Source organism: Eretmochelys imbricata, chromosome 3 (genome assembly GCF_965152235.1).
Source record: "Eretmochelys imbricata isolate rEreImb1 chromosome 3, rEreImb1.hap1, whole genome shotgun sequence".
NCBI lineage: Eukaryota > Metazoa > Chordata > Testudines > Cheloniidae > Eretmochelys > Eretmochelys imbricata.
In genome coordinates, this window is record NC_135574.1 from 30947719 (window position 1) to 30963492 (window position 15774).

Sequence of the window (15774 nt, forward strand, 5' to 3'; positions counted from 1 at the left end):
TGGCTGATGGTCATAGCAGGGCTGTAAGTAGATCATAGTCTAAATTCATGCTTAAAGTGTGGCTCTTCCCCCATATCCCTGGGGCTGGGGCACAAAGGCTTGAATCTACTACTGCCTTTGAGTTAACGGATTGGGGTAAAATTTTCAAAAGTGCCTAAGGGCCATATTGTTAAATATGTATGGGCACCAAAAGATGCAAACGGTGGGGTTTTGAAAATAATGGGAGTTAGGCACCTGAGTGCTTTTGAAAATCTAGCCCCAAGTGACTTTGATGCCTAAGTCCCATTGAAAGTTTAAGGCACAGTTTAAAGTTTCCAGCTTGGTCCTTTAGCTCAAATTGTAGCAGATCATGCTTTTACAGCCAGCAGTCCCAGGGTTCAATCCCTACAGAGGACACATTTACAGTAAGAGAACTGTTCTGGCAGTGAATATGGGACATTTAATGGACTGTGTTTCTTACTCAGCCTATCAGCCTTTCCCAGTGCCAGCTCTGTCCCTCCAGGACTAGCCATACCAGGGGCCAGTGCTGCTTATGTAACTAGGATTTGGCAAATGGTTTCAGTCACCTGATATTTCCTTTTGCTCACACTTCCATGCCCCCTCCTCTGGATAGCTGAATTCATATGCTAGCTACAACTACTTTAGACTGCTTCTCCAAGGTGAAGGGTCCACAAATATGAGCATGCTCCAACAAGGAATTCAGGCACCTAACTGGGAAGTATATACAAATAAATCTGGCTTTGGCCAAGTGAGATCATCCAAGTGTACCAGCAATTTATGAGACTGACACTGCCAACCAATGCATGGGGGCATAGGAAGCAGACAGCTCAGTATCACCAGGCAAAAGACCATTTCTAGGAGGTTTGGCAAGCCCAACCTCACCCACCTTTCTGCAAAGAACTAACCAGGTTCCCAGCACTAGACTTATCTCTGTTCTCTGCTATGTGCCCACAACTCCAAAAGGGTGAATGCTTTACACACAAGTTACTGCAAGAATTTGTCTCCAGGTGCTCAGTCCCAGTCTGCTGCTAACAAACACCAGTATGTGTTCTACAATAAAAAACAGAGCATGAGCCTTCCCCCTTAGGCATGCAGTGATTTCATATCATTAGTGAAGCAGCTTTGTATTAAGCTGACAGCAATACCTTATTTCACCAAAGACCTCCAAAGTATAAGCATCCCTAAATCAGTAATTCCCAAAGGGAGTCTCTTCCTCTGTTGAAATCTGCTAAAAATCATTTAATGAACAAAGCACTCTTGCTTATGGCATAAGTTACATACTGTAGTATAACCAGAGAAAAAGCAGGATGAAAGATTATTATAAAGAGAATTACAAGACTATTTAACCCAAGGCATTTTTTAGAAGAAATATTTTCTCTTTTAATATTTGAAGAAGCTTCATAAAGGAATGGATAACAATTGCACACACAAAATCAGCATCGCTGGGTAGTGCATTTACTCATATTTGATGTGTCTCAGAGGATTTCCATTAGCAGAAAGTGGATCAAAACATTCTTTGCTATGGTTGTTTAGCATATTATAGTACGTTTATCCGTGATCATATTTTTCTCCCCCATTGAGTACAGAATACTCCCATTAAAATCAGATACTAGTCCATCAGATTTAAAGGCACACTATGAAAGTCAATCACCTTATCATCAGGAGCTATCAAAACCACAACTCCATCAGTCTGCCAATACATTAGAACTAGAATTTCACATATAGTTCCAAATTGCAACCCAGTTTAATATCAACAATGATCAGATTAAAAGAGGGAGTGGGCAAAGAAGAGGGAGAATCGATGCTCTGCCTAAAAACCTCATTTCAGTGTTGCCACATGTTTCTGCTAAAGAGTGAAATAGTTAATATCGACAAGTTTTCCTCATCAGGATTCTGGATATTACCCCCACTGAGATGAATGAAGGCAGTTAATACCTCTTACAGTTATTGTTTCTGTCCTGCTCCAGACTTGGGAAAAGAATCCATGTCCATTTAATCTTCAGGTGGAGACATTCTGGAATGGGAATGGGAATGGCATCAGTGAGATTATAGGCCTCTTTCTCATCAATACTGGGAATCTGTTTTCTACAGTTTGACACACCAATGTGACATATGTAAATTACTATAAAAAGATCAGCTTCCTCTAAGCAGAGTCAGGACATACTGGATATTCACCAACTCTAAAACCACTTCTAACCGAAGCATTTTCCGCTCTAACCCACTAGGGGGAAAGAAAGAAAAAAAAGCAAGATAATTAAATTAATTAAAATGTAAAAAGCCATTGCTGATAGTGAAAAGCAGTTTTTGAATGTGAACTTCATTCATTCAGCTCTTTCAGACAGGCAAAAGATTCAGAACATTTATTGGTGAAAGGAAGTGGTTACCATTAGGGAGTGCATCAGTTTCCTAATATGCCCATAGATTTTCAGGGCTTGTGTGCCCTGCAGAAGTATGAAACAGCAGCTGCTGTTCTTTGACCTCTACAGTGCACAAATTGCCACAATCGCTCCAGGAAATTTGAGGAATCTGGGGATTTCCCCCCGCCATCATTAAATGTTAATGTTACAATTGTTTCCTGAGGACAAAGCTGATGGATATCTGGAGTTACTTGTCCATATCCCCTAAAGTTCAGTGTCTCACTTGAGAAAGATGTGCTCATTAAAAAATTTAGAAATTTTCTTGCATGCACCCTTAAAGCATAATTTATAAATTAAAAATAGGAAATATTACCAAAAAAATAATGCTTTCTATTATACAAGAAAGTGGGCTTAAAAGTCATTGCTCTTCAATTTTGTGCTACTAGTAAGTTATTAATTTTTGAACTAAGATCAAAGAAATGGAGGATTTGCATATTTTCACTTAAGGATCAATTCTTCAGGATAAATGAATGACTACTTCAAATGTTAGCACCCTGACTAGTGGTTCATATTTTTGAATCTATAAGTATTTCTCCTCCACCATGCTCATCACCTGTCTACTGAAGTGATTACTCTGCCAGAACCCCTACCAGATAGATGTTTCAATTCTCACACCCAAAAAAGAAACTACAGCTTTCATCGCACTCCTTCACATCTCTGCTGTTTCTTTAAACGCACTTCCAAACACATACTATGCAGATGCATCAAGAAAAGTGTTAGTCAAGCTAAATTTTTCTAGATATCGTCTGTTTTTTTTTTAAAAAAAGGCATTCAGTTGTCAGACTCATAGACTTCAAGGCCACAGTGGACCATTGTGATTCTAGACATTTATTATGAAGTAATCTCCTTACAGTGGATTGGTGTTTTAAGGAAGCAGGGGGAAGAACAGAACTTGGGCATGGCTCTCTTTGAGCTAAGCAGCAGAAGGAAAATGTGTCAGCACTTGTGGAAAGTTAGAAGAATGTAAGGGCTTATCCTCCAGAGGGTAAACATTTAGTATGTACCACCCCAAGATGTACTGATCTGCATTACAGCAAGAAAAAAAAAACTGAATCCAATGCTGCCCCAGTAGCAGCAAAGCTAACCATATGGATTCTTGCTCACGTTTAGGCAGACAAGAGAAGTGATCAAATTTCTATCTAATCTCTGTAGGCATACCTATACCATCTAAGCACTGGATTAGTAATGAAGAGTAACATTGATCCTTTTCCCGTCAATCATTTTAGATCCATTAAGTGACATTGTTCTTTTTGGTGGTCTTGATGGAAAAAAGAAACATAGTACTAACCCATTCTGTAGCCATCATTACAGCCATTGAAATGGAGGACTCCTATTTTAGTTCCCTATAGAGATTTGGATTTATCCTATCCTTGGCGGTAGGGAATCCCAAAGCTGAGAGACTTCCACTCAGAATACATTGTTCTCAGGCTTCAATGTTTTCAGCTTGGGGATTTCAAGACACAAATGTCCTAATAAATTCCCACTGCCACAGTAACATGGTGGAGGGTTCTCTGAAATCGCAGACCTACCAGAAGGCAAGAAAAGAGAGCTTTGCTTGTCTTTATTCTCATGCAGTCTCCAATTATGGAGCTGGCAACGTAGCATTTCTAGGGGAAGCCTTATTAGAACTAGGTTTGGCATTTAGACCACAACATGGTCACGGTTAGGCTCCCATTAGTTCCTGTAGGAGCCTTATCCTGAACAAGTCTACACCAAAGTATTATTGGCTACTGAGTTTAAGTCCACCCTGAATTCCAAAGGAAACTTGCGGTCAGTATTCAGCAAGGACATCTGCGCTTTCTGCCTAAAAGAACCATAGCTACACAAATGAGCACAGGGTGGAATAACTACTGCAAGTAATAACTCAAGATGCTGCAACTGATTACTCACCCAACATCTCCTTATTCCTATCTCCAACCATTCTCAGACAACTCCAACTACTGACCTGTTATCAATATTGCTGTGGCAGAGGCTCAGGCTGAAGCCACCTATTAAGAGCCTTGCTGCCTTGGGGTTTTGAATCCCAAACCCTGCTCTATTTATTTATGATTTTTCTCACCAGGATAGCCTCAAAGTGCCCATCTTGCTGGTTTCAGGGTCCCAAAGGGAGAACAGTCACACACTCACTTCAATGTAATCAACAGTGAAGGAGCAAAGATCATTGTGATCATTCACTCAGTTAATTTGCAAGTCTGCAGACCCAATAGGGCGCCCTGAGCTAGATGCCCCTGCCAGTTGTTCTTGGGCTCTAAAGTTTCAACATGGGAAGTTCTCTTCCGAGAAGAATGTACTACACAGATTCTTTAGCTGCAAACAGAGGTGCTATCAGCAAGATTTCCTATTAAAAAGCAGGATACGAGAAGCTTCTTTCAAAACAATCCTCCTTAACGAAGTGCTCACATCTCACTTTCCCATGTAGACCTTAGGTGTACAATAGGGCAAACAAAGTTGCTGTTAACTGACCAACCCACCAGTAAACTTCACTTTGCCCACTTCCTCAGTATCATACTGAGAAACTACTCATTTGAAACCCCAGATATGTAGGTAGATTAGGAAACGTCTAGGAAGATGTGATTAGGTTTCTCTTTATGGTTTTGACTCCTCTGTGCTAACCCCAGGTGCTTTTGTTTTGCTTGTAACCTTTAAACTGGACCTCAGGAAAACTATTCTTGATTTTAATCCTTGAAGTTACTCTTAAAATCTAGCGATAGTGAGTTTCCAGTTTTTATTTAACATTTACCTTTAAGAACAGGATTGGATTTCTGTGTCTTAAGAGGTTTGTGCACATGTTTAATTAGCTGGTTGCAACAGCAGATTTCCTTTTTTTCCCCCTCCTTTCTCAGCTCTTCCCTGGAGCAGGGGGGTTTGAAAGGGCTTGAGGGTACCCCACAGGAAGGAATTCTCAAGTGCACCTTCCTGGGCTCTCAAAGGGGTTCTGTATTTGGGTGGTGACAGCCTCTACCAATTCAAGGTCAGAGAAAAGTTGTAACCTTGGAAATACAAGCCTAGAGCAGCAAGTATTAATTTTTAGAGTCTTTGAGGGCCCCCACCTTTGCACTTGAAGTGCCAGAGCGGGGAATCAGCCTTAATGGGCACTCATCTCCACGTAAGAGTCATTTTAAATGACTTACATCAGAGCACTACACCATGCTCTAAGCCAGAGAATAGCTGGAACAGTTTTCTTTAAAGTAATGACTGTTGTAGGCAAGTCCCATTTCATCTGGACAGTTGACCAAACTCTGCCATTGAGTAAATAACTATATGGACAAAAGCCATATTCCCTCTAGAAACCATTTTTATTTAAGTGCATGTGTCCAATTTCAGCTTTGGCTACTCAGTGAGCTCCAATTTGAATAAGTGGTAACCAATAGATGATTAAACTACTTTGAGATGAATTTAAAGCATCACTGCATCCATTAGGTACCAGATGCCAAAGCTAAGACATAAACAGTGGGTTTGGCATTCTAGCCCCTGCATGGCCACTTATGACCATGCTCCTTTTGTTTTGCAGGCTACCTTGAACAAAGATGTTTTTATGGATTAATGCCATATCGCAAGGAAGCAGTTCACAGCTTTGCCCTTCAGATCAGTGTATCTAGTGAAGTGTTGCCTGTGACTGAACTCTAGAATTTGGTTTTTTGCCTGTTTAGTAACTCACTTATGAAATAATATTTCCTAAAAGAAAGAAAGCTTCAATTTCAAGCAGAGTCCAGCAGCGTAAGTTTTTTTCCTCTAGTACCTAGAACACTAGACTTTTAATAAGCTTCTCAACTTCCATATAGTTTGTATTTGTACACTGCCAGAAGTTTAACAGATCTGTCAGGATAACCAGCAGGTCTGATTCAAAGCTTTATCATTTTAAGTTACATACAAGTAAATAAGCATAAAAACAAAAAAGGTTATCATGCAATGCGATGTCTAAAAGTTTAGTATAAACTCAAGCTTCAATATTAATGTTGCCAAAAACACTACGTCAGAGTTCTTTATTTTAATATTAAAGTGCCAGGTTTATGTACAAATAGTAAAAAGTAAACTTAAAACCTGCTAAGAAGCAGTGAGGTCATGTAGCTTCCCCTACAGTATCCGAGAGCCAAATCTCTCAAATCTAATTTAAGACTGTCATTTCTCAAGCACTTCCAGCACTGAGATAGAAATTCCAGAAACTAGTGATATCTGTGTATAACCTCCCTGTTGCAAGGGATGGCATTTGAGATCACTTCAAGAATTGAGGATTTTTCAGGAAATGATTTTATAACACAAGTTACTCCATCTAAGCATTCTATGAATTAACACCATTGGCAATATCTAATTAAAGAATTTTACTGCTGTAGCTATACTAGCCTCCTCAAAACAGTACCATACCCCCCACACTGTTCAAGAGTGGGATTTCAGTATAATATCCAGTCACAATGTGAATTCATATTGAAAGCAATGTTTCATTCAAAACAGCACACCCATTGTATCTTAAGTGGTCTCAGTTCATTTAAAAGTCTGCATCCAGAGTGAAAGAGTTATCTGTGGGTTTTGACATTACTCCCATCTTCTGGTATTCTCCTACTCGCTTCTCAAAGAAGTTAGTCTTGCCTTCCAGTGAGATATTCTCCATGAAGTCAAATGGATTCTCTGCTTTGAATATCTGAAAAACAAGACTTCTAATCACAAATGGGTTTTCACATCTGGGAGTAGAATGAAAACGAAGAATCAACTGGGAAGTGAGGACTAGGAGTGGGAAAGGCAGTTTAAGTTTACTTAATGCAAAGTAATTCAGTTTATTATCTGGCATGTGAAACCCCTCCCACTCACAGAAGTACAGCAGCCAAGGCATGGATGCCTTTTCATCTGCTGCTCTCCTAAAGAAAGGCAGAAGCACAGTGGTTCTTGCAATTGTCCTCTTTCCATCAGTTTATTTGTCAATATGTATCACATAGGTCTCCATCCAGGACAGTGGGCATTAAGATCAGTGGAAACAACCAACTGGCTCGAAGGATCTTGGCTTTTAGTCAGGAGCTGAAGACTGTCACATTAAATAAATGGTGGAAGCCATTTTACATATTCAAGATTCATAGGAAATATCAAATGAATGCAACCCTTTTCCAATGAAAGGCACTGCTTATAAATCTTACCTTGCTAAATCCCAGCTCCAACATAAGTCGGTCTGCTACAAATTCAATGTACTGTTTCATTAAAGTGCAATTCATGCCAATCAGCTTTACAGGTAGCGCCTCTGTCAAGAATTCCTGCAGGTATGAAGAGGGGAGGTTAGTACAGAAGGCCTCAGCATACAAACATTTTGTTATCTAGAACAGTGGTTCTCAAACTGTGGTCCACAGACCACTATTCAGGTGGTCCAAAGATAGTTCTCTCATGTGCGACCATGCAGGCACACACCTTAGAGGGAACTAAGGACCACCCACCTAATTAGTGGTGCTGCGCAGAGAGGGCACATCCATCACAGTAGTCTTAACTTTCTAATGATATTAAAATCACAGTTATGTGATTTTATTTGTAGAACAAAAAATTTTTAAATATAGTGCTTTTATCCAAAGTGCATTACAATAATTAGCTAACAGTACAAACATTTGGAAAGATTAGGTGATCCACCCTCAGCAATTTTCAAGTGGTCTGCGGGAAAAAAGTTTGAGAACCACTGATCTAGAGCAGTTTCATGGCCTGATAGTTTTCTGTCTTTTAAGCTAAAATGTGAGCATTTACTACCCAAAACAAGGAAGACCTGCTCACCTGCTCTATCCTGACAGCATTGGTAATGACTTCTCTTACTCTTTCCTCAGATGGTTTGTGAATCAAGTGCTTGAACATTAGGCAGGCAAAGTCGCAGTGCAAACCCTGAAAAGGTGAATGTGTAGATATTATTTCAGGAACATTGATTAGAAGTGCCACCTCTTCAAATTTGCCTCTGATTTTAAAAGCCCATGAATCAGACACCATCTTAGTACTCAAACCCCAGGATGATTTTCCCCTAGAGAAAATGGGTCACTTTGTAGTTTCCGCCTTGGCTTTTGAATGGAGAGGCAAAGTGCACAATTAAGTAGGCAGCCTTCTTACTAGACTTTCCCTCCAATCACCTCTGTAGAGGAAACAGTTTATACACTCACTGCCTCAATTCAAGTCTTATTTATTCCCAGATATTGTTTATCCATTTAATTTAGCACCAGACAATTCATAAGAATTATAAATAATTGTTTTGAAACATAAGGTCATTTGTACCTTGTGGTGCACTGTAATAAGAGATTGTTACAAGGTTCTCTCACCTCATCTCTGCTGATGAGTTCGTTAGAAAAAGTGAGTCCAGGCATTAACCCTCTCTTCTTCAACCAAAAGATGGATGCAAAGGAGCCAGAGAAGAAGATTCCTTCCACTGCTGCAAAAGCTACTACACGTTCTCCTGTCAGGAAACATTAGCGTAAGTTTTGCACTGAAGTAAATGTTTACCTAGCCTTAAAATTCAAAGCATACTGAGAGTTTTCCATTCATGAGATTCTCTCTGGAACTGAAACAATGGCTTTTTCTTCACTACAAAAAACAAGTGTTAAATAACCCATGTGCAAGGCTGTAAGAAAATAGTAAGCCAGGATTTCCTCAACACTTCTTTTTGATGTAGCCATGGCCTGAAATGTTATCATGTTACACTAAAATTCTGATCAATTTTAGTCTGTTTTGACATCCTGCAAGTCAGAACCCAGAGTGGTCTGAGAACATATGAGCAAAGATTTAATACTCAAGGGATAATGGGAATTTCAATTGCCTCCCACCTGCCAAGTGAGGCAATCAAGAATCCATAAAGCAGATGAAATATTTATCCTTCAACAGAAGCATAGTTCCTTAGGAGGAATAACTGTACATGCTTCAAAGCAGCTACAGAAAACATACTGCCAACTAGAGACACTGGTCATAAGGGACCAGTTGGAACTAAAAATGCAATCACAGCAAAGGGGAGCCTCTGAGAATAATTTGCTTTATCTGAGACTACAACCTTCTTCCAGAAATAAGGCAAATAATCACTTGCCCTTTGGCCACACTATCCTTTGGAATGTGGAGAAGCATGGCTATCGAAAGCTTCACTCTTGCTAGGAAAGGAAACATTTAGCATCCAGTAAATGCACAGTTCAGAAATGCACTCACCAAATGTTGCATGTTTGTCCCCAATCCACTGCATGGCCCAGTCAGCCTTCTTTTTAACACAGGGCAGCGTTTCAATGGCATTGAAAAGGAATTCTCTGGAAAGCATATAGTACATTAGAAGGGGAAGAAGTCAACACACCAGTGCAGTAGGTATTTGCAACTAGCTGTCACAACAGATTTGTCGTTGATTAACCTGAATTACCTGCAACTAACCAGCACATTTTGAAACCAGTATTTAAGAACTTGTCTACATTAAGGATTGTCACCTGTGTAGCCACACTGGTGCTAATCCCAGCATAGACATACTGTATATGTGCTATTTATCCCTTATATCAGCCCACCACCACTGTTCCAGAATTCCAGTGCATCAATCCCTGTTGTAGTCTGAAGTGTACTCATGGCCTTTCAAACATTTTGGTGCACAAACTGCAGGTTTCAAAGTCTTCTTGTGATAAGCTTTCTAAAAAACTGTAGAACTAATCCATAAACCTTATTTTCACATACTTAATTCTGAAATCTTTCAGGCTCACTTTGATATGTTTACATCAGCCCAAGGTAAGGTTTAGTTTGTTTTTAAAGTTGACAGTTTTAGCACTAGTGTTTTAATAACTCAAAGGCAAAGTTTTAAAGCATCCAGCTGTGTGTATCTGTAGCTGTGAGAAATGAGCATGGTTTACTACATTAGAAAAGACTGGTTGAGAAATAGTTATGACTTGCTGACAATGGTAGTACATAATTTCAGTTTAACCACACAGCAGGCATAGACAACCATTACATGAGAAGATGAACCAAGTTTTAAACCTGAGATTTCAGTGTACAAGTCAAAGATACAAGCTATAATGGTTCCCATAGAAACTGTTCTAGGTCACTTAACTTATCAAGTAGCCAATGCAAGTGCCTCTCATATTAGAGTGTAGTCCAGTTTTAAGTATCTATATAGATTGACTATGCCACTTGTTACATACTTTGTTTCATCCCCTCATTTATCACTTATTGAAGTTAAATCTGTTTTGCTTTTAATCTCAAAGTCCAGCCTCTGGTACAGTTTGTTGCACCTTACTGTTCTGTAATATATAGGGCCCTACCAAATTCATGGTCCATTCTGGTCAATTTCATGCTTTTAAAATTGGTCAATTTCAGTTGTTCATATCTGAAATTTCAGTGCTGGGTCTGAACCAAAATGGGATCATGGGGTGGGTATGCAAAGTTGTTGTAGATTGTCACCCTCACTTCTGTGCTGCCTTCTGAAGGCAGCACCCTCTTAGCTTCCTGTAGAGTTAGAGGATGTTCCCAGAGATGGAGGTGGGTAGGATCTTCCCCATGCTGCTGGGAGCACCCCAGTCGGGTGCTCCTATCTGCTAGTCCATGCCAAGGACAGATTAAGGGAGGAGCCCCCAGCCAATTTGGGGCCCCCCCAGGACAAATGGGTGCCCCAGCCCCAGAGGAAGAACCCCCCAATCCCCAGCTGAAGCAGCAGGGGGCAAAAGCCCCAATCCTGGGCTGCAGAAGCCCACATGGGAGGAACCCCTAGGCTGGGCACTGGAGTTGTGGAGGGGGGCACACAGACACCAAGAATGCCCCAGCTGCAGCTGCCAGGAGCAAAAGCCTCCAGCCTGGCAGAAGCTGCTGTGGGAGGAAGCGCCAAGCTCAGCACCAGGACCTGGAGTTGTGGCAGGAGCTGGCCCAGGGTCGGGGGAGAAGACAAAGCCTGGAGTTGAGCTTCTGGGCTGCTGCAAGCGCAGAAGTGAAGGTGCACCAACCTCATTTCTGCACTGCCTCTGGGGGTGGGTCTGATCTTCCCACCAAGAGCAGCCATGCAGGGGATGGACAAATCCTGTCCCACCCCAGCATGGTGGGACTAGCAGCTAGAAGCCCCAGGCTCCCAGCAGGAGGGGAGATCAGATTTCACAGGGGAGGGCTGATTTCATGATCCGACACTTTCTCACAGCCATGAAATTGGTAGGGCCCTATGCCTGCAGAGTTCTCCACGGTATGTTCACCAGTCTAAATTAAATTCTCAATCTTAAAACAATACAGAAGGGACTTAAAACAGAAGTATCACTACAGATTCCACCAGGACTTTACAGCAACTTGAACATTTCATTATGTGATACTAACCTTTGTTTTGGATCTTTAATGTAAGTATCTATGAGCAGACTGTACATTTCTGAATGTATGTTTTCCATAGCAATCTGGAAGCCATAGAAACAGCGAGCTTCTGTTACCTGTACTTCTTGGCTGAATCGCTCCACCTAGAGGAGAAACCAAACATGACTGTTGCAGAAAGCATTACCCACTTAACATGTTGCAGTTATTTGCTAAACCCCCACAAGTATCTCCAGTTTTGCTCTACACCCCCTATGGTCTGACAAATGTTTTCATGTTCAAAAGCTAAGCCTAGTGTAGTGCATTAGAATAACAGGCTCCTCCTTAGTGCCAGGAATCTTAGGTTCTGGCTTGATCTCATCTTAACTCCTTAAGTATTTGGCCATAAGGTAACATTGCACAGTTTTCCCATCTCTGCTTTATCCAGGGCAGGAAAGTGGAGCATTGATAGAAGTATAGTAATATTTTGCACTCCTGCAGCTAATGAACAAGGATTTTACATCACAGTATAAATGTTATTTCAGTCTCAACTGCCCTATAAGATAAGCAAATACTGCCACCAGTTTAGATGAAGCAAACAAGATTGTGGAAGTGATTCATTCCTCTCCCCACCCTCCCCCAAAAAAAGTGCAGTCACAGAGCCAGGTTACCAGACTCCCAAATCATGTATTCTTACAAAGCCATCCTCTTTCCTCCCAAGAAGGAAAGCTTAGTTTCTGAAAAAGTACACCAGAGTCCTGTTTTACAGAGCAATCCCTGATTTACTGAGTGCAACTTCCCCACCCTCTCCCTCACCAAAAAATGGATTAGAGATTTAATAGGTTTTACAGCAGAAGTAGCTCAACAGGTGCTATCTCATTAATAGGAGTTTTATTTGGACAACTTTGTTAACAGAATGATTTCCATTTTAGGATTGCTCTTGTGTACTTACCAAATTCTCATTTACAATGCCATCACTTGCTGCAAAGAAGGCTAGGACATGTGAAATGAAATATTTCTCCTCAGGCTTCAGGGACTCCCAGTGTTGAATATCTTTGGAAAGATCAACCTGAAAAACAAAAGCAGACATTTACAATTTTATCATTGTACTAAAGAATGTACTTCTAGATAGATATTTAGAGCAACGTTATACTGTGTATTAAACATCCCATTTTCTCAATGGTCTGTGAACTAAAATACCACTGCAATAAATGAAGTTTAATAGGTTCCTAGAACCACGGAAAGCTGTGCTTGTTTTATGTCACTTTTTTCAAAGTGATTTAATCATACATTTGATATAAATTAATCTTTTTAAGGCAACAGTACACTTAATACACAAGCAGTCACTGCTGGCTCTTACCAAACTTAGGCCATGTCAACACTAGAAAGTTAGATTTGTTTAACTATATTGGCCAGGAGTGCAAAAAACCCACACCCCTGACCAGCATAGGCCAACCTACGTCCCCATGACAGCACTAAGTCAAGGAAGAATTCTTCCATGGACCTAAATCCACACCTTAGGGAGATGGTTTATGTACACCAACAAGAGAACCCGTCCAATCAGCACAGGTAGTTCTACACAAAAGCACTACACGGGTACAGTTTTAAGGGAAGACGTACCCTTTGACTGTAAGCTCTTTGGGTCATGGACAATCTTTATTGTGTTTGTACAGCACCTAGTACAATAGGGTCCTGATTCATGACTGAGGCTTCTTGACTTTATTGCAATGCAAATAAAGTAACACTACAGGGAAAACACGCTCCCTTATGAGCTGGACTGAACTGCTAATGTCAGGTGGGTTTGTCCACTGAAGCAACCAGAGCAGGGATTGACTAATGGGAGCCCCTCACCTCTTCAGCTGTCCAGAAGGAAGCCTCTGCTTTCTTGTACATCTGCCAGATATCATGGTACTGGATGGGGAACATGACAAACCGGTGGGGATTTTCCCGTAGGAGGGGCTCATCTTCCAGATTGCTAGGAGCTTGTGTCACTGCTTTGGGTTTCAACTAAAGGAGGCACAACAGGAAAACTTGAGTTCAACATTCCCAGTATTGGAGACCTCCCATCCCAAGGATGGGATGAGGGTGGGAAGGAGAGGAGGAGGAAGAAGAGGCAGGAAGCAGCTGAGGAGGGGCAGAAAAAAAAAAAGACGGGGAATTCCAAGGAGGGAGAGCCCAAAGAGGGAGAGTTCATAGAATATCAGGGTTGGAAGGGACCTCAGAAGGTCATCTAGTCCAACCCCCTGCTCAAAGCAGGAGGGATCCCCAATTAAATCATCCCAGCCAGGGCTTTGTCAAGCCTCACCTTAAAAAGGTCTAAGGAAAAAGATTCCACCACCTCCCTAGGTAACCCATTCCAGTGTTTCACCACCCTCCTAGTGAAAGAATTTTTCTTAATATCCAACCTAAATCTCCCCCACCGCAACTTGAGACCATTACTCCTTGTTCTGTCATCTGCTACCACTAAGAACAGTCTAGTGCCATCGTCTTTGGAACCCCCTTTCAGGTAGTTGAAAGCAGCTATCAAATCCCCCCTCTTGTCTTCCGTAGACTACACAATCCCAGCTCCCTCAGCCTCTCCTCATAACTCATGTGTTCCAGTCCCCTAATCATTTTTGTTGCCCTCCACTGGACTCTTTCCAATTTTTCCACATCCTTCTTGTAGTGTGGGGCCCAAAACTGGATACAGTACTCCAGATGAGGCCTCACCAATGCCGAATAGAGGGGAACTATCACATCCCTCGATCTGCTGGCAATGCCCCTACTTATACATCCCAAAATGCCATTGGCCTTCTTGGCAACAAGGGCACACTGTTGACTCATATCCAGCTTCTCCTCCACTGTAACCCCTAGGTCCTTTTCTGGAAAACTGCTGCCTAGCCATTCAGTCCCTAGTCTGTAGGGGGCCTGGGATACTTCTGACCTAAGGGCGGCGGGGGGGAGGGAGAGCCCAAAGTGGGGCGAATTGGGGTTCCCCCGATTGAGGGCGGGTAGGGAAAGAGGGCGAGGTGGGGAGGCAGAGCCCAAAGAGGACGGGGGAGGTGGAGGAAGAAAGGGTGGGTGAAGCCGCCCGCGCGCTGGCGGACAGGAGCATTTGGCGCCAAAACAAAAAGCTGCGGGAGGCTCCCCCTGCAGCCCGGCTGGCCGCCCACTCTCCTTCCCGCCATCCCCAGCCCGGCTGGCCGCCCACTCTCCTTCCCGCCATCCCCAGCCCGGCTGGCCGCCCACTCTCCTTCCCGCCATCCCCAGCCCCCGGACTCACCGGCTTCGCGTCCGCCTCCTGGAAGATCTTCCGAGCGGCCCTGGTGGCCAGGACCCGCGTGGCGCTGAGCGCGGGGGGCTGTAGAGACACAGACAGCGGCTGGTGAGAGGATCCGGCAGGGGCCGGGCGCCGCGCCCGGAGCTGGGGCGGGGGGGGGGGGGGTGACGGGGACACTCACCGTGTTCTCCTTGTCGGTCAGGACCAGGTTCTTCATGGGCGACAGGCGGGGCTGCTCGTTGCGGACGGAGAACGGGGCCCGGGCGGGGATCATGGCGGCGATGGCGGGCAGAGACAGGCGGTGACTCCGGCTCTCACAGGCAAAGGCGACGGTGGGGCTGCGGCGCTCCCGGGGACACTTTATATTCCCTTCGAACTTGGCGCCAGAACGCCAGGCTGCCCAATCACAGCGCCAGGCACTGCGCCAATCCCGAACGGGGCCGTCCCCGCTGCGCTCCCATTGGCCAGGGACCTGGCCGCGCCGCGCTCCCCGTCGTCCCACACGCGGGAGCCGCCAAAAATTCCCACCGCTCCGCCCTTCTATTGGCCAGCGCCTCGCCCCCCCGCCCCTCAGTTTTACACAAATTGGCATCAGCCTAAATTCCCTACCCTCCGCCTGGACGCTTCCATTGGCCAGAGCCTCAGCTGGACACGCCCCTGGATTCCCCCCCCAAGATTCCCCTCCCGCCCCCGCGCGCCTGGGTTCCCTTTTCTTCGTACCCTTTGTTGCGTTGCCCCGCGCCCACCGGGAGCAGGACTGTCTGTTCTTACCCCACTCTCACTTACAGCGCGGGCGGGTGACCGCATGGGGTGTTTGCAGACTCCGGAAAAAGGAAAAATGGATAAGGGGTGGCAGAGGGGCTGGCTGCCTTG

The 15774-nt window shown here is 43.4% G+C and overlaps 1 protein-coding gene across 1 annotated transcript; it reads right to left on the bottom strand.

Moving 5' to 3' along the window:
• Positions 1-6373: 6373 nt before the first annotated feature.
• Positions 6374-15354, bottom strand: RRM2 (ribonucleotide reductase regulatory subunit M2). The gene is made up of 10 exons (XM_077811559.1): positions 15083-15354; positions 14905-14982; positions 13494-13649; positions 12595-12711; positions 11676-11809; positions 9558-9652; positions 8687-8820; positions 8157-8261; positions 7541-7654; positions 6374-7053 (listed from the first exon to the last, which is right to left on the bottom strand). Exons 1-10 carry the CDS (start codon positions 15173-15175, stop codon positions 6901-6903), a joined length of 1179 nt encoding a protein of 392 aa, XP_077667685.1. The 5' UTR covers positions 15176-15354; the 3' UTR covers positions 6374-6900.
• Between the last annotated feature and the right edge of the window lie 420 nt (positions 15355-15774).

Excerpts from the sequence above, each read along its gene's own strand:
- RRM2 (XM_077811559.1), bottom strand. The coding sequence starts at position 15,175 with ATGATCCCCGCCCGGGCCCCGTTCTCCGTCCGCAACGAGCAGCCCCGC. Across the intron at positions 13,650-14,904 it reads AGGAGGCGGACGCGAAGCCG|TTGAAACCCAAAGCAGTGAC; the intron begins GTGAGTCCGGGG and ends TGCCTCCTTTAG. Across the intron at positions 8,262-8,686 it reads AACTCATCAGCAGAGATGAG|GGTTTGCACTGCGACTTTGC; the intron begins GTGAGAGAACCT and ends TCACCTTTTCAG.